At 54.7% G+C, this 18,544-nt stretch overlaps 1 protein-coding gene and 1 long non-coding RNA gene across 2 annotated transcripts; one reads left to right on the top strand and one right to left on the bottom strand.

Moving 5' to 3' along the window:
- Positions 1–8,164: 8,164 nt before the first annotated feature.
- Positions 8,165–11,559, top strand: RNF187 (ring finger protein 187). Its single transcript, XM_045483485.1, has 4 exons — positions 8,165–9,143; positions 10,578–10,670; positions 10,872–11,093; positions 11,235–11,559. The coding sequence occupies exons 1-4, from the start codon at positions 9,081–9,083 to the stop codon at positions 11,235–11,237; spliced, it is 381 nt and encodes a 126-aa protein (XP_045339441.1). The 5' UTR covers positions 8,165–9,080; the 3' UTR covers positions 11,238–11,559.
- A 3,522-nt stretch (positions 11,560–15,081) lies between these two features.
- LOC123600937 lies at positions 15,082–17,279 on the bottom strand. Its single transcript, XR_006713889.1, has 2 exons — positions 16,825–17,279; positions 15,082–15,763 (listed from the first exon to the last, which is right to left on the bottom strand). It is a non-coding gene; the product is annotated as an uncharacterized LOC123600937 (long non-coding RNA).
- Positions 17,280–18,544: the final 1,265 nt, after the last annotated feature.

Raw genomic sequence — 18,544 nt, 5'->3', positions numbered from 1 at the left:
GGAAGACCACGGTGATGAAGTTTTGGGGTGATGGGGGTTTGTGGGGTCCAGAGCCGATGGCCAAGAAAGGATTCTTGAAGACATCTTTGGTGCCAAAAGGTGATTTTATTAAAGCACAAGGACAGGACCCGTGGGCAGGAAGAGCTGTACTGGGGTCATGACAGGGTAACTGATTATACACCCTCAGGTTGGGAGGCAGTCAGGGATAGAGTAAGTCTCTAAGGAATTTTGGAAGCAAGGTTTCCAGGACCTTGAGAGGGGCTGGTTGTTGTTAGGGAAACACCATTTATTACCGTTTAATAAAACCTCAGTAATGAGAGCCTTGAGATATATATTGGGGGCCATAAGCTTGGAGTATGATTGCCAGCATCTATCTTGGGGGACTTGTGATAAAGGAAGTAGACTTACAGGGTCCTGGGGGGTCAGGATAATGTTAAGCCAAGATTCCCTTTTGCCCCCAGCAAAGTGTCCTCATACAGGCAGCTGAGTTCCTAGAGGGAGGTCACTTTGCCTATGTCAAGGACTTTTCAATGGGCTGTAGGCAGTAAGGGAATTTCATTTTTAAAACCCCTTTCCTTTGTTCTTGGGCAGCCAGGAGTGTCTGAGGAATATCACACATTCCACCAGGGGGTGGAGGGTGGGGAGTGGAGTTTGTAACCTGTCAGCTTGTCCTATGCTCCCTCACTATTACTTGTCTCCTTGAGGGTTGTTGGGGTTTCACTGCAAAGGAGGAGGTTTCACCCATGTGGAAACTGAGAATTTACCTACTTATTTTAGGCACTTGAGATGCCTTAGACTCTGGGAAAATAAATAGGGAAGGATGGGGCGCCTGGGTGACTCAGTCAGTTAAGTCTCTGACTCTTGGTTTTGGCCCAGTTCACGATCTCATAGTTTGTGAGTTCAAGCCCTGTGTCGGGCTCTGAGCTGACAGTCTGGAGCTTGCTTGGGATTCCCTCTCTCTCTCTCTCTCTCTGCCCCTCCCCTGCTTGAGTGCTCTCTCCTTCTGAAAAGAAATAAACTCTAACAAAATTAAAAAAAAAAAGCAGATAAGGACACAGAGGTATCATAGCAAGAGCAGAAATGCTACAGGAAAATCAGTGCTGTCCATGCAATCAGAGCGCTCCTGGACAGAGGAGATACTCTCAGAGTCCTGACAACTGGGCAACACAGACCCAGGGGATGGACAGAGAAGATACTCCCAGAGTCCTGACAGCTGAGCAACGCAGACCCCAGCGAGAAGAGACAGGCCCTGAGGAGGTTAGGACCCAGTAATTAATTGGCCTCCGCATCCAACAGGAATTGAAGTCTTACCTGCCACTTCCAGGGTCACCTAGTAATCTCCTGCTCAGGAGCTGGAAGGGGCATAGGGTCTCCTTGTTGCAGGGCCATCCATGGAGAAGGGGCAGTCCCGGGGGGAAGTCCCTCCTCCAGTGTCCCATTGCTTTGCAAAGTGGATAGCTTCTCCCTCTGGGGACACAAGTGTATCCCCAGTGTCTGGGTTTCCCTAAAGTGTAGCAGTTTCCAGTAGCGGCCATTGTTCCAGGGGACTGAGACCATAGAAGCTAAAGTGGCCAGGTCACAGGGCAGCCGGCAGTGTGCTGGTGTCTTGCCCTTCATTTCCCCTTCTCTTTCTCTATCCTGGTCTTCCTCCTCTAAATCCCACTGATAAAACATGGAAGAGGCCACCTGCATTTGGGCAGGGGAGCCTCTCAAGTTGTCTTCTGGTGTCAGTGGCTGACCGGGCGAGGAATCAGTTGGCTAGCCTCGGATTCGGGGCCCAAATGGGTACGGGTAGAGCATCCCTGAGCCTTTCTAGAAAGGATTTTTCTGGCAGCCTGTAGTGTACCTTAGCCATGTTAATTTGTGGGTTTAGATCCATTGTTTCACGCCTTCCAGTAGGCAAAGAGTTGTGATCTCCTGTCCACCTAGAGGAAAGACAAAGACAGTAACAATCCTTTGGGGCTACAGGTGTCCCCGCTGAACCCTAAGAGCCATCTGGATAGCCTGGGGCCCAGAGACATCTCTCTGGAAGCCCCAACTACGGTTCCTGGGTCAGGGGAGCATCCTCGATCCGTGGACCTCTTGGTCTGGTGAGCCTCCCCAAGAGGGACCCCTGTCCACCCTAGTCGATGTGTCTTTCCTCAGGAGATGGGGGAACCGTCTTCCCTGTACTGAGACACCATCTAGTTTGGCAAACCAGTGTTGGGTCATTTCTTTCGCCCTGCCTCCCTCCATCCTCCCCAGACCAAAGATTTGGTCAAACATCCTCCCTCCCACGCCTCAGGCAAAATGTAGAAAACACAAGTGATGAGAGCAGAGCAAGAGGATTTGAAAATGGTGGGGTTTCTGTGCACAGGGCTTTGGGAAGTAATGTAGAAATTGCTGAGGTTCAGAGCCGACCGCCAAGAAAGAATTCTTGACACGTCATCAGTGCCAAAAGGTGGTTTTATTAGAGGGCGGCGACAGCACCAGTGGGCAGAGGCAGCACGGGCGTTGTGAGGAGTGACTGATCCTATCAGACTTTCTCCCCTACAGCGGGAGGAAGACATCAGGGACCCGGAAAACGGAATCTATAGGTTTCTGGAAGTTTGGCTAGTGATTAGATTGCTTTTTTCCTTGTAAATGATTGAGACAGTTACAAACTGATGGAGGCTCCAGTCAGGCATGACTGCGATCCGGTCAGATAACCACTTGTCCCCCCAACAAAGCATGAAGAGGACTAGGTCTTCCTTGAGGAATGTTACACTCGCCCTAGTCAGGGACTCCTCAGTGGGCTGTAAGTTGTAAGGAGATTTAGTTTTTTTTTTCCTTTTGCCTCTGTTTCCCACCTCAGAAAGCACAGGCGATGCAAGATGGCGGGGGGGGGGGGGGGGGTGGTCAGCGTCCCAGCTGCACAGAGGTCACTGGGGCGGCGAGGCCCCTCCTTCACGCCGTCCTTGGGGATCCGCCCGGCCCCAACAACACGCCAGCGGAAGCCCTGTCCTCGCCCTCGGAGTTCAGACCCAGACTCTTATGGACGCACGCGTTTCCTGGCAGTGAACGCAGAGAAGGGTGGAGCGGGAACTCAGGGAAGAGCGCGCCCAGAAAGGTCCCGCCTTCGCCTTAGTATTTCCACATTCTCCGGCTCCTCTGGTCCCGCCTCCGTCCTCCCGGTCCCCGCAGGGCCTCTTCCCGGTGCGCCATTTTGGATCTTTCCCAGCCAACACCGAGAAACCGCTATGCAAATATAGTCTAATGAGGCCGTGGGTTACTTTGGGGCAGTAGTTCCGGGGAGGGCGCATGCGCGGTCTGCGGGGCTCAGCTGGCATTTGGAAACTTCTACTCTGCTTCTGGGAGAAGTTGGTGATTTTCGTCCTTTTCCTAACAGCTGGGAGGTACTGTTCCCTGCTCCCACCAGGCCCACCCCGCCAGCTGTTGCTTGAGGGGCAATGACAGTTAACCACCTCTGATTGCTTTTGCGCCTGCCAAATGTGACATTTGCGCAGTCAGGATTTTTTAAATTTTCATTTTATTTATCTTATTATTACTTTTTTTAATGTTTATTTTTGAGAGAGAGAGAGACAGAGTGCGAGCGAGGGACAGAGAGACGAAGACACAGAATCTGAAGTAGGATCCGGGCTCCGAGCTGTCAGCACAGAGCCCCACGTGGGGCTCGAACTCACTAACCTTGAGATCATGACCTGAGCTGAAGTCGGATGCTCAACCGACGAAGCCACCCAGGCGCTCCTTATTTTATTTTATTTTGAGAGAAAGGGAGCGAGAGCATGAGCAGGGGAGGAGCAGAGAGAGAGTGAGACACAGAATCCTTAGCAGGCTCTCGGCTCTTAACTGTCAGCACAGAGCCCAACGCAGGACTCGCACCCACTGACCGAGTGATCTGAGCCAAAGAAGTTCAATCTTCAACTGACTGAGTCACCCAAGCGCTCCAGACTTTCTTTTAAAGCAAACTCTAGGGGCGCCTGGGTGGCTCAGTCGGTTAGGTCGCCCACTTGGGCTCAGGTCATGATCTCGCGGTCTGTGGGTTCGAGCCCCGTCGGGCTCTGTGCTGACAGCTCAGAGCCTGGAGCCTGTTTTGGATTATGTGTCTCCCTCTCTCTGACCCTCCCCCGTTCATGCTCTGTCTCCCTCTGTCTCAAAAATAAACGTTAAAAAAAATTAATAAAAAATAAAAAAAACCCAAAACACTCATGTCACTTAAAAAAAAAAAAAAAAAAAAGCAAACTCTGTGGCGAACGTGTGTCTTGAATTCACGACCCTGAGATCAAGAATTGCAGACTCTAACGACTGATCCAGCCAGGCGCTGTCCCGAGTCTGCTTTTTTTTTTTTTTTTTAATTTTAATGTTTATTTATTTTTGAGAGAGAGACAAGAGTGTGAGCAGGGGAGGGGCAGAGAAAGAGGGAGACATAGACTCCGAAGCAGACTCCAGGCTCTGAGCTCTCAGCACAGAGCCCGACATGGGGCTCGAACTCATGAGCAGTAAGATCATGACCTGAGCTGAAGTTGGACCCTTAACTGACTGAGCCACCCAGATGCCCCTATTTTTAAAACATTTTTAAAAATACTTGCTTTTAGACAGAGAGGGTGGGGAGGGGCAGAGAGAGAGAGAGAGAGAATCCTAAGCAGACCCTACGCCTGATGCAGGGCTTAGTTTCATAACCCTGGGATTATGACCTGAGTGGAAATCAAAAGTGGGGTGCTCAACCCCCTGAGACCCCCCAGGACCCCTTCCCCCCCAATCATCACTTCTTTTTTTTAAATATTTTTTTCCCAACATTTTTATTTTATTTTTGGGACAGAGAGAGACAGAGCATGAACGGGGGAGGGGCAGAGAGAGGGAGACACAGAATCGGAAACAGGCTCCAGGCTCTGAGCCATCAGCCCAGAGCCTGACGCCGGGCTCGAACTCACGGACCACGAGATCGTGACCTGGCTGAAGTCGGACGCTTAACCGACTGCGCCACCCAGGCACCCCGACCCAATCATCTCTTCTTAAACACCTGGTGTCTTCAATCATTTCCCCAGGTGTATAGCTGACCACATGGTTACCGTCCCTCTGGACAGCCTGGTTTATGAGAACAGAACTTAATGTAGGGTGACCCCAAATGCTATAAAACAGATCAAATACACAAGGCAGACATGGGGTAACTATTTCCTGTAATGAAAAGTGTAGGGGAGGAAAAACCTTTTTCCTTTACCCTTCTTTGGTTCATTGGCTGGGGCCCCCAGAATTAGACTGACAAGAGAAAAACAGATTGAGAGAAAAAGTTTATTAATGTCTATGGGGCACAGCACTTACAGGAGAGGGACGATGGGACAGTGTGATTGGAACCTCTGATCTATAGCCATTCCTTCAGAAGCACCAGTGACACCTGCACTTGCAGCTGGCGTCTGGATTTGGGAGCAGTCTTGTAGGACTGAGCCCTTCACCTGTGGGGTCTGCCCCTGTCCGTGGGTAAAACTGAGTTAAAAATGTACAGCACCCAGCTGATGTCACAGAGAATTACTTGATGTTGGGGAAAAGCCCGCATTGGAATTTGGAGCAGATCTAGGGGGTTATGAAACAATGTTTGTGATTTCTCATTACCCCAAGTCTCTCATGCACACATTTTCAAATGGATAGCTACTACGATTTGCTCATTCTCTGTTATTGGAACTTGGAGGTTTTTGTTTTTTTCCTCAAGTAGGGATGGACAAACATTTCTCCAAAGCAAACCAAATCAGGAAAGGCTTTATTTCCATTTTGGGCTATTTTAATAGAACGTATTTTTTAAAAAAGGAATTCCAATGTTAAGAAAAATTTGAAGGTGCTTACTACATATTACTACACTGTCTCACAGAAGCAATATTTGCAAAATCAGGGTTTTGGGGGGGTCTGCTAGCTTAGTGAAAAAAGTCTTATTTTATGTTCCTATTTCTTTTTTTTTTTAAATGTTTATTTATTTAATTTTGAGAGAGAGCTTGAGCAGAGAGAAAAGGAGAGAGAGAATCCCAAGCAGGTCAGTGCTGTCAGTGCAGAGCCTGACTCAGGGGCTGGAACTCATGACCCGTGAGATCATGACCTGAGTTGAAATCAAGAGTCAGACGTTTAACCGACCGAGGCTTCCAGGTGTACCTGTTCCTATTTCTTAATAACTGGTCAGAGTAGTGTATTTCCCCCCCCCCCACCCCCACATCTATTCAGCAATGCTGAGTGTGTGAACTGACAAATCCCAGGGGGGTAGGGCAGTATTTCTCCACTGTATTTTTCTGTACTAAATTTTATGAACCCTGTATTATTTGTGGCTGAAAACTTCCTAGCTTGGCTACTTACCTTTATTGTTCTTGATTATTGTTCCACTTTATCGTGGAGTTTGCTCAATTTCTTTCTTTGTCTCTCTCTTCCTTCCGTCCTTTCTTTTTTCTCTCCTTTCCTTTCCTTCCTTCCTTCCTTCCTTCCTCCCTCCCTCCCTCCCTCCCTCCCTTCCTTCCTTCCTTCCTTCCTTCTCTTTTCTCTCCATTAAGTTCTTAATTTACCCAACAAATCAGGTATGCTAGGCTTGAAGCCCTCTTTTGATGATTACTCCACAGAACTAACCGGCATTTACTTCCCACTGCCCATTTACCGTATTCTCAAGTCTGTGACATGTTTTTACAAACATACAAAAATGGAAACCATTGTAATTCGGAAGACTTTGCACTCATATGGAATAACAGGCTAATTTTTTAACATTTAAAAGTAATGTTAAAATTAACAAGAAACAATAGGTGTTGCTGAAGATTTGGAGAAAGGGGAACCCTCTTGCATTGTTGGTGGGAATGCAAACTGGTGCAGCCACTCTGGAGAACAGTATGGAGGTTCCTCAAAGAGTTTAAAAATAGAACTACCCTACGGACCCAGCAATTACGCTAGGAATTTATCCAAAGGATACAAAAGTACAGATTCAAAGGGTACATGCTCCCCCATGTTTACAGCAGCATTGTCAGCAATAGTAAAATTATGGAAATAGCTCATGTCCAACCAGAGATGAATGGATGAAGAAAGTGTGGTATGTATACATAAACAGACACATACATACTTATGCATACAATGGGATATTACTCAGCCACAAAAAAGAATGAAACCTAGCCATTAGCAACAACATGAATGGAGGTAGAATATATTATGCTGAATGAAACACGACAGAGAAAAACAAATATTATTTCACTCATATGTGGAATTTAAGAAAAAAACAACAACAGATGAACATATGGGAAAGGGGTTTGTTGAAAAATAACCCACAAGAGATTCTTAAATACAGAGAACAAACTGAGGGTTGGTGGAGGGAGGTGGGTGGGAGATGGGTTAAATGGATGATGGGTATTGAGGGCACTTGGGGTAAGCAGTGGATGTTGTATGTAAGTGGTGAATCACTAAATTCTACTCCTGAAACCAAAATTGCACTGTATATTAACTAAAATTTAGATAAATTAAAAGAACAAAAATTATGTAGTGGTAAATTACAGTAACTTTTTTTTTTTTTTTTTTTAAACTGCATGCTTGGTTGTTTTTAATACAACAACAAAACAGATTGCTCCTCCTCCCGACCCCCCCTCCCCCAGTCCTAAAGAAATTCTAACAAATGTCCTGGGGCCTGTAGCTCTGGGTCATTTGGGATCTCTTTGGTCTGAATCTGTGAACTCCTGGCTCTGGATTCCTCCAGGCCACGGGATGCCCAGGAGAATGGACCACAGACTCTGCGGGAGGGTTCACGTGGAGCGGTGCATGCCCAGCGGCTGCACGTCTGCACAGGGAAAGGGCCCACACTGGGCGGCGTGTGCCCAGCTCTTTCACGGGGAAAGGGCCCACACGGGGCCGGCCGTGCAGAGGGATTACATGGGGGTAGGTCCGCGCGTGGCGGTTGCACGAGGAAAGGGCCCACGCGGTGCGTGTAGAGCGGTTGCTTGGGGGTAGGTCAGCGCGTGGCGGTTGCACGAGGAAAGGGCCCACGCGGGACGGCGCATGCCCAGCGGCTGCACGGGGAAAAGACCCACCCGACAAGGCGCGTGCAGGGCGGTTGCATGCGGCAGGGTCCGCGCGTGGCAGTTGCACAAGGAAAAGGCCCACGCAGGACCGCGCGTACCCAGCCGTTGCAGGAGGGGAGGGCCCCACCAAGGCCTTTTCCAGCCCCGCCCCGACAGAGCAGGGGCGGGGTGCTCGCCGCCCAGGTCCTGGCAGCTTACAAAAAAAATTTAGAAATTAGTTTTCATATACTAATATGACACCTCTCCCTATTGTTTACGAGTAATTTAAGGGGAAATGACCATCCTGGTAAGACTTCAGGGTGCGAGGACGTGGGCCGGCCGACGGACGGGAGAGTGAGGCGCACCGCTGCCAGGACCTGAGAGGGGTGGAGTACATCGCTGCCAGGACCCGGGAGGGGACGCGCGCACCGCTGCCTGGACCTTCCCTGGAAGAGCGTTGCTGCCGGGACTCCGAAGGAGGAGCGCGGACCCCTGCCAGGACTTTGTAACGGGAGCACGGCTGCCAGGATCCCAAGGAGTGAAGCACACCTCTGCCAGGACCCTGCGTGGAGCGCACCGCTGCCAGGACCCTGCGTGGGGCGCCCCGCCGTCCCCGCCCCGCGCGTCCCAGTCGCCATCCTGGTCCACGTCCTAGGCTCTCCGGCTGTGTTCTCCATCCCCGTCCCCGGTCTCCGCCGCGTCTCGGGCCGGCCTCGCCCGCACTCCCTGGTCACCGTCCCTCCGCCCGCGCCCTTCCCGAGGGCCTCCGCCGCCGCCGCCCTGGCGCTGCCCGCCGAGGCCGCCTGCGCCCTGTGCCAGCGCGCGCCGCGAGAGCCGGTGCGCGCCGATTGCGGCCACCGCTTCTGCCGGGCGTGCGTGGTGCGCTTCTGGGCCGAGGAGGACGGGCCCTTCCCGTGCCCCGAGTGCGCCGACGACTGCTGGCAGCGCGCCGTGGAGCCCGGCCGCCCGCCGCTCAGCCGCCGGCTGCTGGCGCTCGAGGAGGCGGCCGCTGCGCCCGCGCGCGACGGCCCGGCCTCCGAAGCGGCGCTGCAGCTGCTGTGCCGTGCCGACGGGGGCCCGCTGTGCGCCGCCTGCCGCATGGCCGCGGGGCCCGAGCCGCCAGAGTGGGAGCCGCGCTGGAGGAAGGCGCTGCGCGGCAAGGTGCGCGCGGGCGGTGACCTGTGCGCGGCCCGTCCCTGGCCTGCGTCCCGCCCCCCCCCCTCCCCCCCACTCCCCGGGCTGCTCTGACTTCCCCTCCCCAGCTGTCCGTCCTACACCCTCAGCGGGTGTTCTGTTTCCCATCCTGAACCCTGAACCCCGGCGGCTCCCCGCCCCCACACCTCGGCCGGTGTCGGAACCCCCCCCCCCCCCCCGCTTGGTGTCCTGTTCCCCATCCGTGCTTTCTGGCCTTGGACAGTGCAGTCTCCATCCTCCGAGCGGGGCCCAGTCCTCCAGTCATCCCCGGTCCCCAACCCGATGACGGTACCCTGTCCTGTTTCCAATCCGGATCCCTTATTCTGAAGTGTGCTCGGTTACCCCTCATTTGCCGGACGGTGCCCTCTCCCCCCTTCTCTCCTGGACGGTGCCTTCTCCCCTTATCCCCCAGCCCTGTAAGGCGGCTGTGCCCGCCCCATCCCTGGACCGTATTTTTTCTCCACCTCCGACACTCCTCTCCCAGCTAGGATTCAGACAGTTCCGCCCCTCCCTGCACCGTACTGAAGACAGTGACCATCTGCTGACCCCACCCCCGTATTTCACCTACCGCACCTCATTCCCCTCCTCCAGGCGTGACGTCACCCTGTGGCAGTGCCCCCTGCTCCCCCCGAGGTTCTGTCTAGTGGACCAGGCAGTCGGCCTGGGCTGTCACCTACTGTGGTCCAGTGCGGCCCCGCCCCCCCGCCTTTACCTGGACCATTTTCATACTGGCGCTCCATGACCCCCATCCACTTGGTTCTGAAACCTTGGCTGTGCCGTGGACCATTGCGTGGGGCACCTGACCCTGGGGAGAAACCTGCCATTGGAGAGTCTGGGTGCAGGTGGGCCCAGGGGACCACCTCCCCCCCCCCCCCGCCAAGAGCTGGGGGCAGTGCTATTTCCGAGAGTAAAGACGGATCCTTTCTTGGTGCTGAGACATGGTGGTCCATGCCCACCTGAGAGGAGGGAGGAGAGAGCATGGCAGCAAATTGTCAGGGGTGGGTCCTGGGGTTCCTGTGAGCCCCGGGCGGTGGCACTGGTGGGTGGTGGCTAGGGGCTGCACTGCTGCTAGCAGGTGGACAGGAGCTGGGCTCTGCTTCTGCTAGGGAACCCTAGGTCTAGATCAGGGCACTCTTGAAAAGCCGTGCTCCATCCCTCCCATCGGTGACGGTAACACTGGGCCCCCCGCCCCTCCCCCAAGGGGTGGCATTATGTCTGGTTACCTGGTTATATTCTTATCAGACCCTTTCCTATCAGAGTTCTTTCTGGGGAGAGCTTAGAGGGGTTGCTGAGACCCCCCTCTGGTCCCTGCAGTCCGTTTTTGCTGAGTCTGCCCCTGGACCAGGTGAGGGGGACCCTGGACCTCTGACTGCACCCATCAGTAACCATGTATCTTTCCAGGAGAACAAGGGTTCTGTGGAGATCATGCGGAAAGACCTGAATGACGCCCGGGACCTGCACGGCCAGGCTGAGTCTGCTGCTGCCGTTTGGAAGGCAAGTGTCCTCCAGCCTGGGGTCTGCCCAGGGAGAGGGTGTGGGTGTGAGCCCTGACCCCATTTGGCAGGGATGCAGCGGAGTGATGCTGGCTGTGCAGCCAACCCTTCTCCCCAGGTGGGCAGAGGTGAGGCGGGAGGCCCCAGGGTTAGCCCTGGGACACAGGTGTCCCTCCGTGCCGTCCACCTGCCTGCCCTGCAGGGACACGTGATGGACCGCAGGAAGAAGGCCCTGACCGACTACAAGAAGCTTCGGGTCTTCTTTGCCGAGGAGGAGGAGCGTTTCCTGCAGGAGGCGGATAAAGAGGAGGGGTCCGCAGAGGACGAGGACACAGACCCGGCCGAGCGCTTTGGGTCACTGCTGCAGGCTGTCTCGGAGCTGGAGAGGAGGCACCGCAACCTGGGGCTCAGCATGCTGCTTCAGGTGGGCCCCCCGTTGTGTCCGAGCCCCAGAGGAGGGTGCCAAGGCCCTGCGGGGTTGGGGGCAGGCATCAGCAGGTGGCTGGGGCGCCTCTGGCCTGGGTGTTCTCACAGCAGCTTCCTCTCCCTCCACACCCTCCTGCAGTGATGTCCTGCCCTCTGCTGGCTCCAGACGGTAACAGCTCCATCCACCCTGGCCTGTTGCCCAGCAGTTCCTCCATCACCTCCTCCTGGACCCGCAATGACCTTCACCCATGAGGGTCTGCACCGAGGTGCACACGCAGGACGCATACCACGGGTGGCCACCTTGGGTGGGCCAAGACTGCCCCTAGCAGTGTCCCTGTTCCCTTTCCCTGTGGGTATTCGTGGTCCCCAGGCTGTAACCGTTTTACCGTAGAGACCTGTAGCTACTGGTGGGTACTGTTGACCCCAATGTATCACGACTCTTCATAAAATTCTCGTCACTGTCACAGAGTCTCATTTGCCTGGGGTCTCCGTGGCCCATGGCGGTTGCCAGGCAGCCCAGATTGTGCAGGCCTGGCACCCACCCCATTTAAATTCCACCCATGATGGGGCCGCTCTGTTGGACATGCAGACCAGGCCCCTGCACATGTGTGGGGCATCCAGTTAGGGTGCAGGGAAGAGAAGGCTCACGGCACCTGGAGGGGAGGGCGGGCAGGCAGGTCGACTGTTTGTGGCTAGAGCTCCCTACAGCATGTGTCCTGGGGCAGAGGACCAGTGCGGGTGCAGGTCACCCCCAGGCCTGCACGTGGACGCCATGTTCCCTCTCGCTCTGCCTCTGGCTCCCTTTGCTTCAGGTTTTCTCCAACAGACAAATGTGGCAGAGTTGTGACTTAGTGGTAGCATCATCATGTACATTAGGGCAGGCAATAGTGACGCAGCACAGAGATGGGGATGTGGGGTCCTAGAATGTTGACAAGGGGCCATTAAAGATGGCTGAGGCTGGGAGTCTTACCAGATGGTGCAGACTTAAGGCCTGTAGGTGCATTCGCACATTCCCAGATGAGGCCTCAGCACTATTGCCCCTCTGTTTCTGAGAGTTTGGGTGTGGCTGGTGTTCATGGAGCCCAGTAGAGAGGGCTTGCTCCAGCCGGTTTGCCTGGCATCCCTCCTCCCATCTGCCTCCTCCCCCGCCCAGAGGGTCTCCAGGGACGTGCTGTATCCACACTGCTGCAGGAAGAGGGCTCCCGCAGATGGGACTTCTCTCTGATGGGCTCTCTGCCTCCGCTGAGTGACCCTGGCCAGCTGCCTGCCTGCCTTCTCTGTGGAGATGTGCTGGACAAACCGTGAGACCATGGCCAAGTAACAATAATCCTGACTCCTCAGACCCAGGGACGGTGCTAGAAGCGTCCCACTCTAGATGTGGGGTGGACATAGGGCACTGTAGGGAGCCTGTGTCCAGCAAGCCAGGAACATTCTAGTGTGGATGGCCTGCAGTTGCAGCCAGGCCCACTGCCCACTTGGTAGTTTCTCGAAGTGCCCCACTGGCCTCCAGGGCCTCGTGACCCACCCCAACTGCCTGTTCCCTGCTGGCACCCCCCCCACCCTCGCACCCCTATTCAGCCCTGTGGAATAGTGTTGCTCCTCCAGATTTGTGCGGCCGGCCAGTCCCCTGCCTTCGAGTCCGCGCTCAAATGACATCTTACAGAAACTGTACAATATCTTCACAAGCTCCTGCGTGTGAGGACAAGCAAAGCAAGGTCTCGTGTGGGCTCTCAGCAGTCCTCGTGTGCGCCCCTCCGTGTGATCCAGGTCCGTGCAGGGGCAGGAGCCCGAGGAGAGCAGGCAGGGCTCTGCACGGAGGCCCCGAAGTGGAAGTTTGTCTGCTAGAAGACCGGGGGCACTTTGAGGAACCTGTTTCCTTTGTGCAGGGCCCAAATGCCTTTCCCTCCGATCCCCCTTATCTATCCCAGGCGGACCTGCTTGTTTCCAGTTTCAGGGATGTTGAGTCTGGCGATCCCCCTTATCTATCCCAGGCGGACCTGCTTGTTTCCAGTTTCAGGGATGTTGAGTCTGGCGGGCAGAGAGACACACTGGGGGGCCCTTTGCACTCTGCGGAGTGCTGATTGACCAGGTGCAGGACAGCAGCACGGCAGGAGAGGCCCACACCATTGGTCAGACAGGCTCCGGGAAGGGCCGGGGAGGTGGCGCCCCAGTTCTCTGTTAGGGCTGGAAACAAGGAACCCGGATGATGTGGGTCAGGACGCCCTGAGGGGTTGTGAGCCAGCACCGCTGCTTTGAACAGCCGCCTGAGAGAGTAAGCTCCATAAACAGGAGAGGCAGGCTGGCTGGGAGGTCGGTGGGGGGGGAGGGGGGGGGACATGCCCGGGACCTGCCCCCAGCCCCCCAGACTTGGTGATTTGCCAGAAAAGCTCCCAGAGCTCATTGAAGGCTGTGGTGCTCACAGTGACCGTTTATCACAGGGTGAGGAGACAGGTAAAGGTCAGCTGAAGGGAGAAGTGGGGAGCAGCAGAGTCCAGTAAAAGTGCCCAACACAGGTGCCGTGAAGTCCAGCCGCAGACCAGAGACCCTGCCCTGTGTCACGTGGTCAGGCCACCTGGAGTGGCCCAGGGCCCCTGGGCACACAGACATTCCTAGCAGGGTGCCCTGGGGGTTAGGTTCAGAGATTGCCTCCCAGCCAACTACACCCTGGGCCGGGTGCTACCCTGTACCCTGTGTCACCGCACTCCAGCGTGCCTTGGATGACAGCATCTTCTGGCCCTGGTGCACCTCGGACAGTTACGGAACCTTGTTTGTAGTGTTGAGAGGTTGGGTGTGACCTGGGTCCCCGTTACAGTGTGGGGGCTGTGTGGTGGAGCTGGTCCTGCAGAGATGTGCACACAGGGTTCCCCGACCGGATGTGCTTGCCTAAGACCAGCAGAGGTGTCCGGGGAGAGGCTGGTCTGCCGATGGTGTCCTGGATGCAGGTGCAGCTCCTCCCAAGGGGCAGAGCTCTGTAGACCTGGGCACTGACACCCACCCTCTCACCGTGGGGGTGGGGGTCCTGTGGTGGGGTGGGGTCACAGCAAGAGAATACTGTCAATCCTTGCCTGTCAGTGGGGCCACCCAGTGCTTGGAACTGTCCCTTCAGGTAAAATACAAAGGCTTGTACAAAATGCCTGTTTTGCTCAGCCAGGCGGCCCGCGGCCAGAGTTAACGCAGGCTGGCATGTCACAACTGACATGGGTCATACTAAGACCATGCAGGAAACTCCTGAAGATCAGGAAGAGCCCAGAGCAATGGGGTTCAAGACCCACAGCCAAGGCTAGTGCAGAAGAGGAGCCAGAAGGCTCAGAAGCCCAGGGAGAAATGCTCAAAGTTAGTAGTGCCTGGAAGTCACAATGTCCGGATGGAGATGGGGCAGTGGACAGCAATCCCCCCTTCCCCTGCACCCTTACCCCAAGCCCCTGCTCTCCTGCTGCGTTATGGAGTTCAAGCTGCCAGATGTCCTGGCATTTAGGGTGTAGTGACCCTGGACCCAGCAACCCTGCTTACAAATGTCCTATTGCAAAGATGTCCTCCCCAGGCCCACAGGGTGATGCACATGCCAGCATTCAAGGCTCTGTTGTCATGGAGGAGGGGGTGGGCAGGGCAGACTCCAGTGCCCCACAAGGGGGAGGTGGGAAGTCAAATGGGGGATGGAGGCCACGGAGTAGGCCGCAGCCCTGGGGACACAGGAACTAGACACAGGGGAACTTGGACTGTCTAAGGGCACCATGCTGAGTCACAAAAATAAAGAAGTATAAGATGGCACTATTTGGGACACTTGGGTGGCTCAGTCCATTCCAACAATGGCTCAGGTCATGGTCTCACTGCTCAGGAGTTCGAGCACAGCATTGGGCTCTGTGCTGACAGCTTGGAGCCTAGAGCCTACTTCAGATTCTGCCTCTGTCTCTCTGCCCTTCCCCTGCTTGCACTCAGTCTCTCAAATATAAGATATTAAAAAAACTAAACTAAAAAAAACACAAAACAACAGGACGGACTTTACTGAAACTTAAAATGTGTGCACGCCGAACAATTCAAGGTTGCAGGACACTCCAAAAACTGGTGAGTGGTACCTGTCTGAGTAGGTGCCTTTGGGGAGGGCAATGAAGATAAAGGAAGTGACAGCAAAGCAGAAGAAAAGGCACCAAGGTGACCCAGCAGACTCTGGGGGTCCCTACCTAACACAGGACTTCACGCCTGGGAAGGAAGTCAGTTCCAGGGTGGCGTAAGTCACTCGGATTTCTGTAACTGGCTCCTCATCAAGTGTGTGGGTGCCTGTGCGTGTTTGGGGGGGAAAATCCTGAGAAGCTTTTGGAATATGACAGTGGTGCACATCCTGGAAGGTGTTGGGGGCTGCAATAAATGAACAGAGAACATGGACTCTAATGTGCATGTATACTGGTCCAGACCTACAGACTCCACGGGTCTCTGGCCCACCACGCACCATGCAGATTTCTGGGGACCTTCCTCTGCCCATCCTCTTTGGAATGTCTTCTTTTTCCTTCTTTCCTGTCTTGAAGACTCCAAGCCAGGCAAGGGTCCCCAGCGGCAGCTGCTTCCAGAAGCCCCCTGCCCTGGGCCTCCCTGGGCTACCAGAGCCGCTGTCCCCAGAGCATCCAAAGACCTGGCACAGTGCGTGCCCAGCATCTTCTCAGGGAAGGCTAGTTCCTGGAAGGGCACGAAAGACCACAAACTGGGTAACAGCTGGAACTCGTCAGAAAGTGACATTTGTTTGGGCAGAAGAAAGCAGTAAAGGGATGCCTGAGTGGCTTAGTCGGTTAAGCATCTGACTCCTGATTTCAGCTCAGGTCACCATCTTGAGGTTTGTGAGCTCCAGCCCTGCCTCTGGCTCCTCCAGGACAGTAGTGAGCCTGCTTGGGATTCTCTCTGCTTTTCTCTCTGCCCCTCCCCCGCTCTGGAGCATGCTCTCAAAATAAATACGTTGAAAAAAAAAAAGCAGTAAAGTAGCTGCCAGGCGCTCGCGAGTCCCCTCAGTCAGATGGCTTATCAAAGTTGAGGTGTTTCATTCATTTCCTAACAGGAATCTTACTCTGGAGTCATGATTTATTAAATATTTTTTAAAAATTTATTTTGAGAGCGAGAGTGTGAGTGGGGGAGGTGCAGAGGTTTGCATTGGGCTGTGCAGTAATAGCAGAGCCTGATGTGGGGCTCACACCCATGAACTGTGAGTTGGTGACCTGAGCTGAAGAGGACTGAGCCACCCGGGCGTCCCTGAAGACCTAATTTAAATGAGACAAATACACTGAAATCCACCCCGACCCCCCTTTTGAAGATAATCTTTTGGACTCTGAGGTTTATTAAACATTCCTCCGCGAAGCGATGTGCTAGTGAGCCAAGTAAGTATGAAACCACTTAGAAAGGAAAAAATGTCAGTTAAAACATCATCAGCACAACAAATGGTCAAGTAGGTCAACCAGTCAGAATGAAACTTTCAAAGGACACGACAACCATCTCCACAGTCTTGTTTCTTCAGGTCGGTTTTGCGCCAACGAGTGGGCAAATTTACATAAAAAGCAACAGAAAACGCAACACGTGGGTCATGGATACAAACTCATGTCTCCTTCTGGGCAGAACAATCATCTTGTAAACGGTCTCAATCCCACAGCAAAACCACCACTGACCTCGTTCCGTGACCAAGGATGGGGTCTCCTTTTGCACAGGCAACCTCTCCCGGTCGCTCTTGCGCGCAGCCTCCTTTCTTTCCTTACCTTGAGGAATTTTATTCTGACTGCGAGGCTCCGAAGCGCCACCTCTTCGCCTCCTGTGACCGAGCGGGCCCTCGTACCCCGGTGGAGGGGAGCGCACAGCTGGGGCGCAGCGCCTGGCCGGTGCCATGGCGACCAGGATGTAGGCGACACTCTGGGAAGTCCAGCCCAGCCGCTCTAGTGCTCCTTGTTTCTGTGCTCGCTGCAGGCCTCCTCTTGCCGCGGGCTTGCGGGGTCACCGCGCACCCCGCCTGCCAGCCGGGGTCAGCAACTTCGGAGGAAACCGGAGCGTGAACGGGGGCCTGAGGAGTGTGCCCGAGCCAAAAGGCCCATTCCTATGCCAGACAAGCCCGCAGGGGCGACCGGGAGGCTGGAGAGCCGCAGGCATCTCCAAAGCACGCGCCTTCAGAGCGCGCTAGCCCAGCCGGGAGCTCAGCTAGGACCCCACTCCCGGGCTGTATGCAAATGAAGCGACTTTCCAGATCTCGTCTGATTGGACAAAGCGCAGGACATGGCGTCGCACAGCAGCCAATGAGGATCCAGGGCCGCAAGTCCCCACACCCCATGGATGAATACAGCATCCAGTGGCGGCGCTCCCGGAATATAAAGCTCTCTGGCCGGCGACTGACTGGGAGGCATGTAACCAAGACTTGCAGGGCTGCAAGGTGCACGCAGGCAAGAGGGCGCGCATCATCCAGTCAGCCTGCAACTGGCCACCCGCTACGACCCCCAGCTGCACAAGCTGCTGGGCGGCGCGACCATCGTCCGGGCCGTGCTGCTGCAACACCGAACGCAGCCAGAAGACCTACTGCTGTCTCTTCCCGTCTCGTCTGTCCTTGTCCTTCCTTGTCTTTGTGCGGCTGAAGTCCTACAGCCAAGGTTGGCACACAGGCTGGTAATGGCCCAGGCCCTTAACGCCTTATCTCCGAATACGGGGAACCCCAAGGCAGGCCTTGCTGAGCTCCTCGCCTGGGTGCAACGCTAACCCCAGGCTCTTAATCCTGTTCCTCCAGGGCTGTGCACTCTTCTTGAGCCTAGCCTTCAATACTCCAGTCTGTCTCCTAGGAAGGTTGTCTGTCTCCCTTAAAGCTTCTATTGAATGAGGTCGTAGGCTTTTCTCCTGTGACACTGCCTCTGTCGGTTTCATTTTCAGACGCGGCCAGGACTTCTAAGAGGGTTGAGGAAAACTTCCCCCTTCCCCCACCCCTCCCCCGCCGCTCACCCCCTTTTTACCATCTAGTGTTGTACTCTCGGCTCCTCCGCAGCTAAGACCCTACTTAGGTTCTTCCAAGTGCCCATGGCCTGAAACAGTCTGGCGCAGAGGACTCCAGAGGTGAGCCTTAATCTAGCCTCCCGGAGTCTGGCCCAGCCGGCCCTGGATGGGGGGAGGCAGAGAAAGTAAGGAGGCAGAGAAAGTAAAATGTGTGAGCTTCCAAGGTAGTGGTTTTTGTTTTTTTTAATTTATTTTTTTTAACTAACTTTTTTAATGTTTATTTTTGAGACAGAGAGAGAGAGAGAGAGAGAGAGAGAGAGAGAGAGAGAGAATGAGTGGGGGAAGGGCAGGGAAAGAGGGAGACACAGAGTCTGAAGCAGGCTCCAGGCTCTGAGCTGTCATCACAGAGACCAATGCGGGGCTGGAAGCCACCATCCTCGAGATCATGACCTGAGCCCAAGTCGGAGGTCCAACTGAGGGGGCCACCCAGGCGCCACTGCAGGATGGTTT

The sequence above is a fragment of the Leopardus geoffroyi genome, chromosome A1, assembly GCF_018350155.1.
Source record: "Leopardus geoffroyi isolate Oge1 chromosome A1, O.geoffroyi_Oge1_pat1.0, whole genome shotgun sequence".
Lineage (NCBI taxonomy): Eukaryota > Metazoa > Chordata > Mammalia > Carnivora > Felidae > Leopardus > Leopardus geoffroyi.
This window is presented reverse-complemented; position numbering and strand designations above follow the sequence as displayed.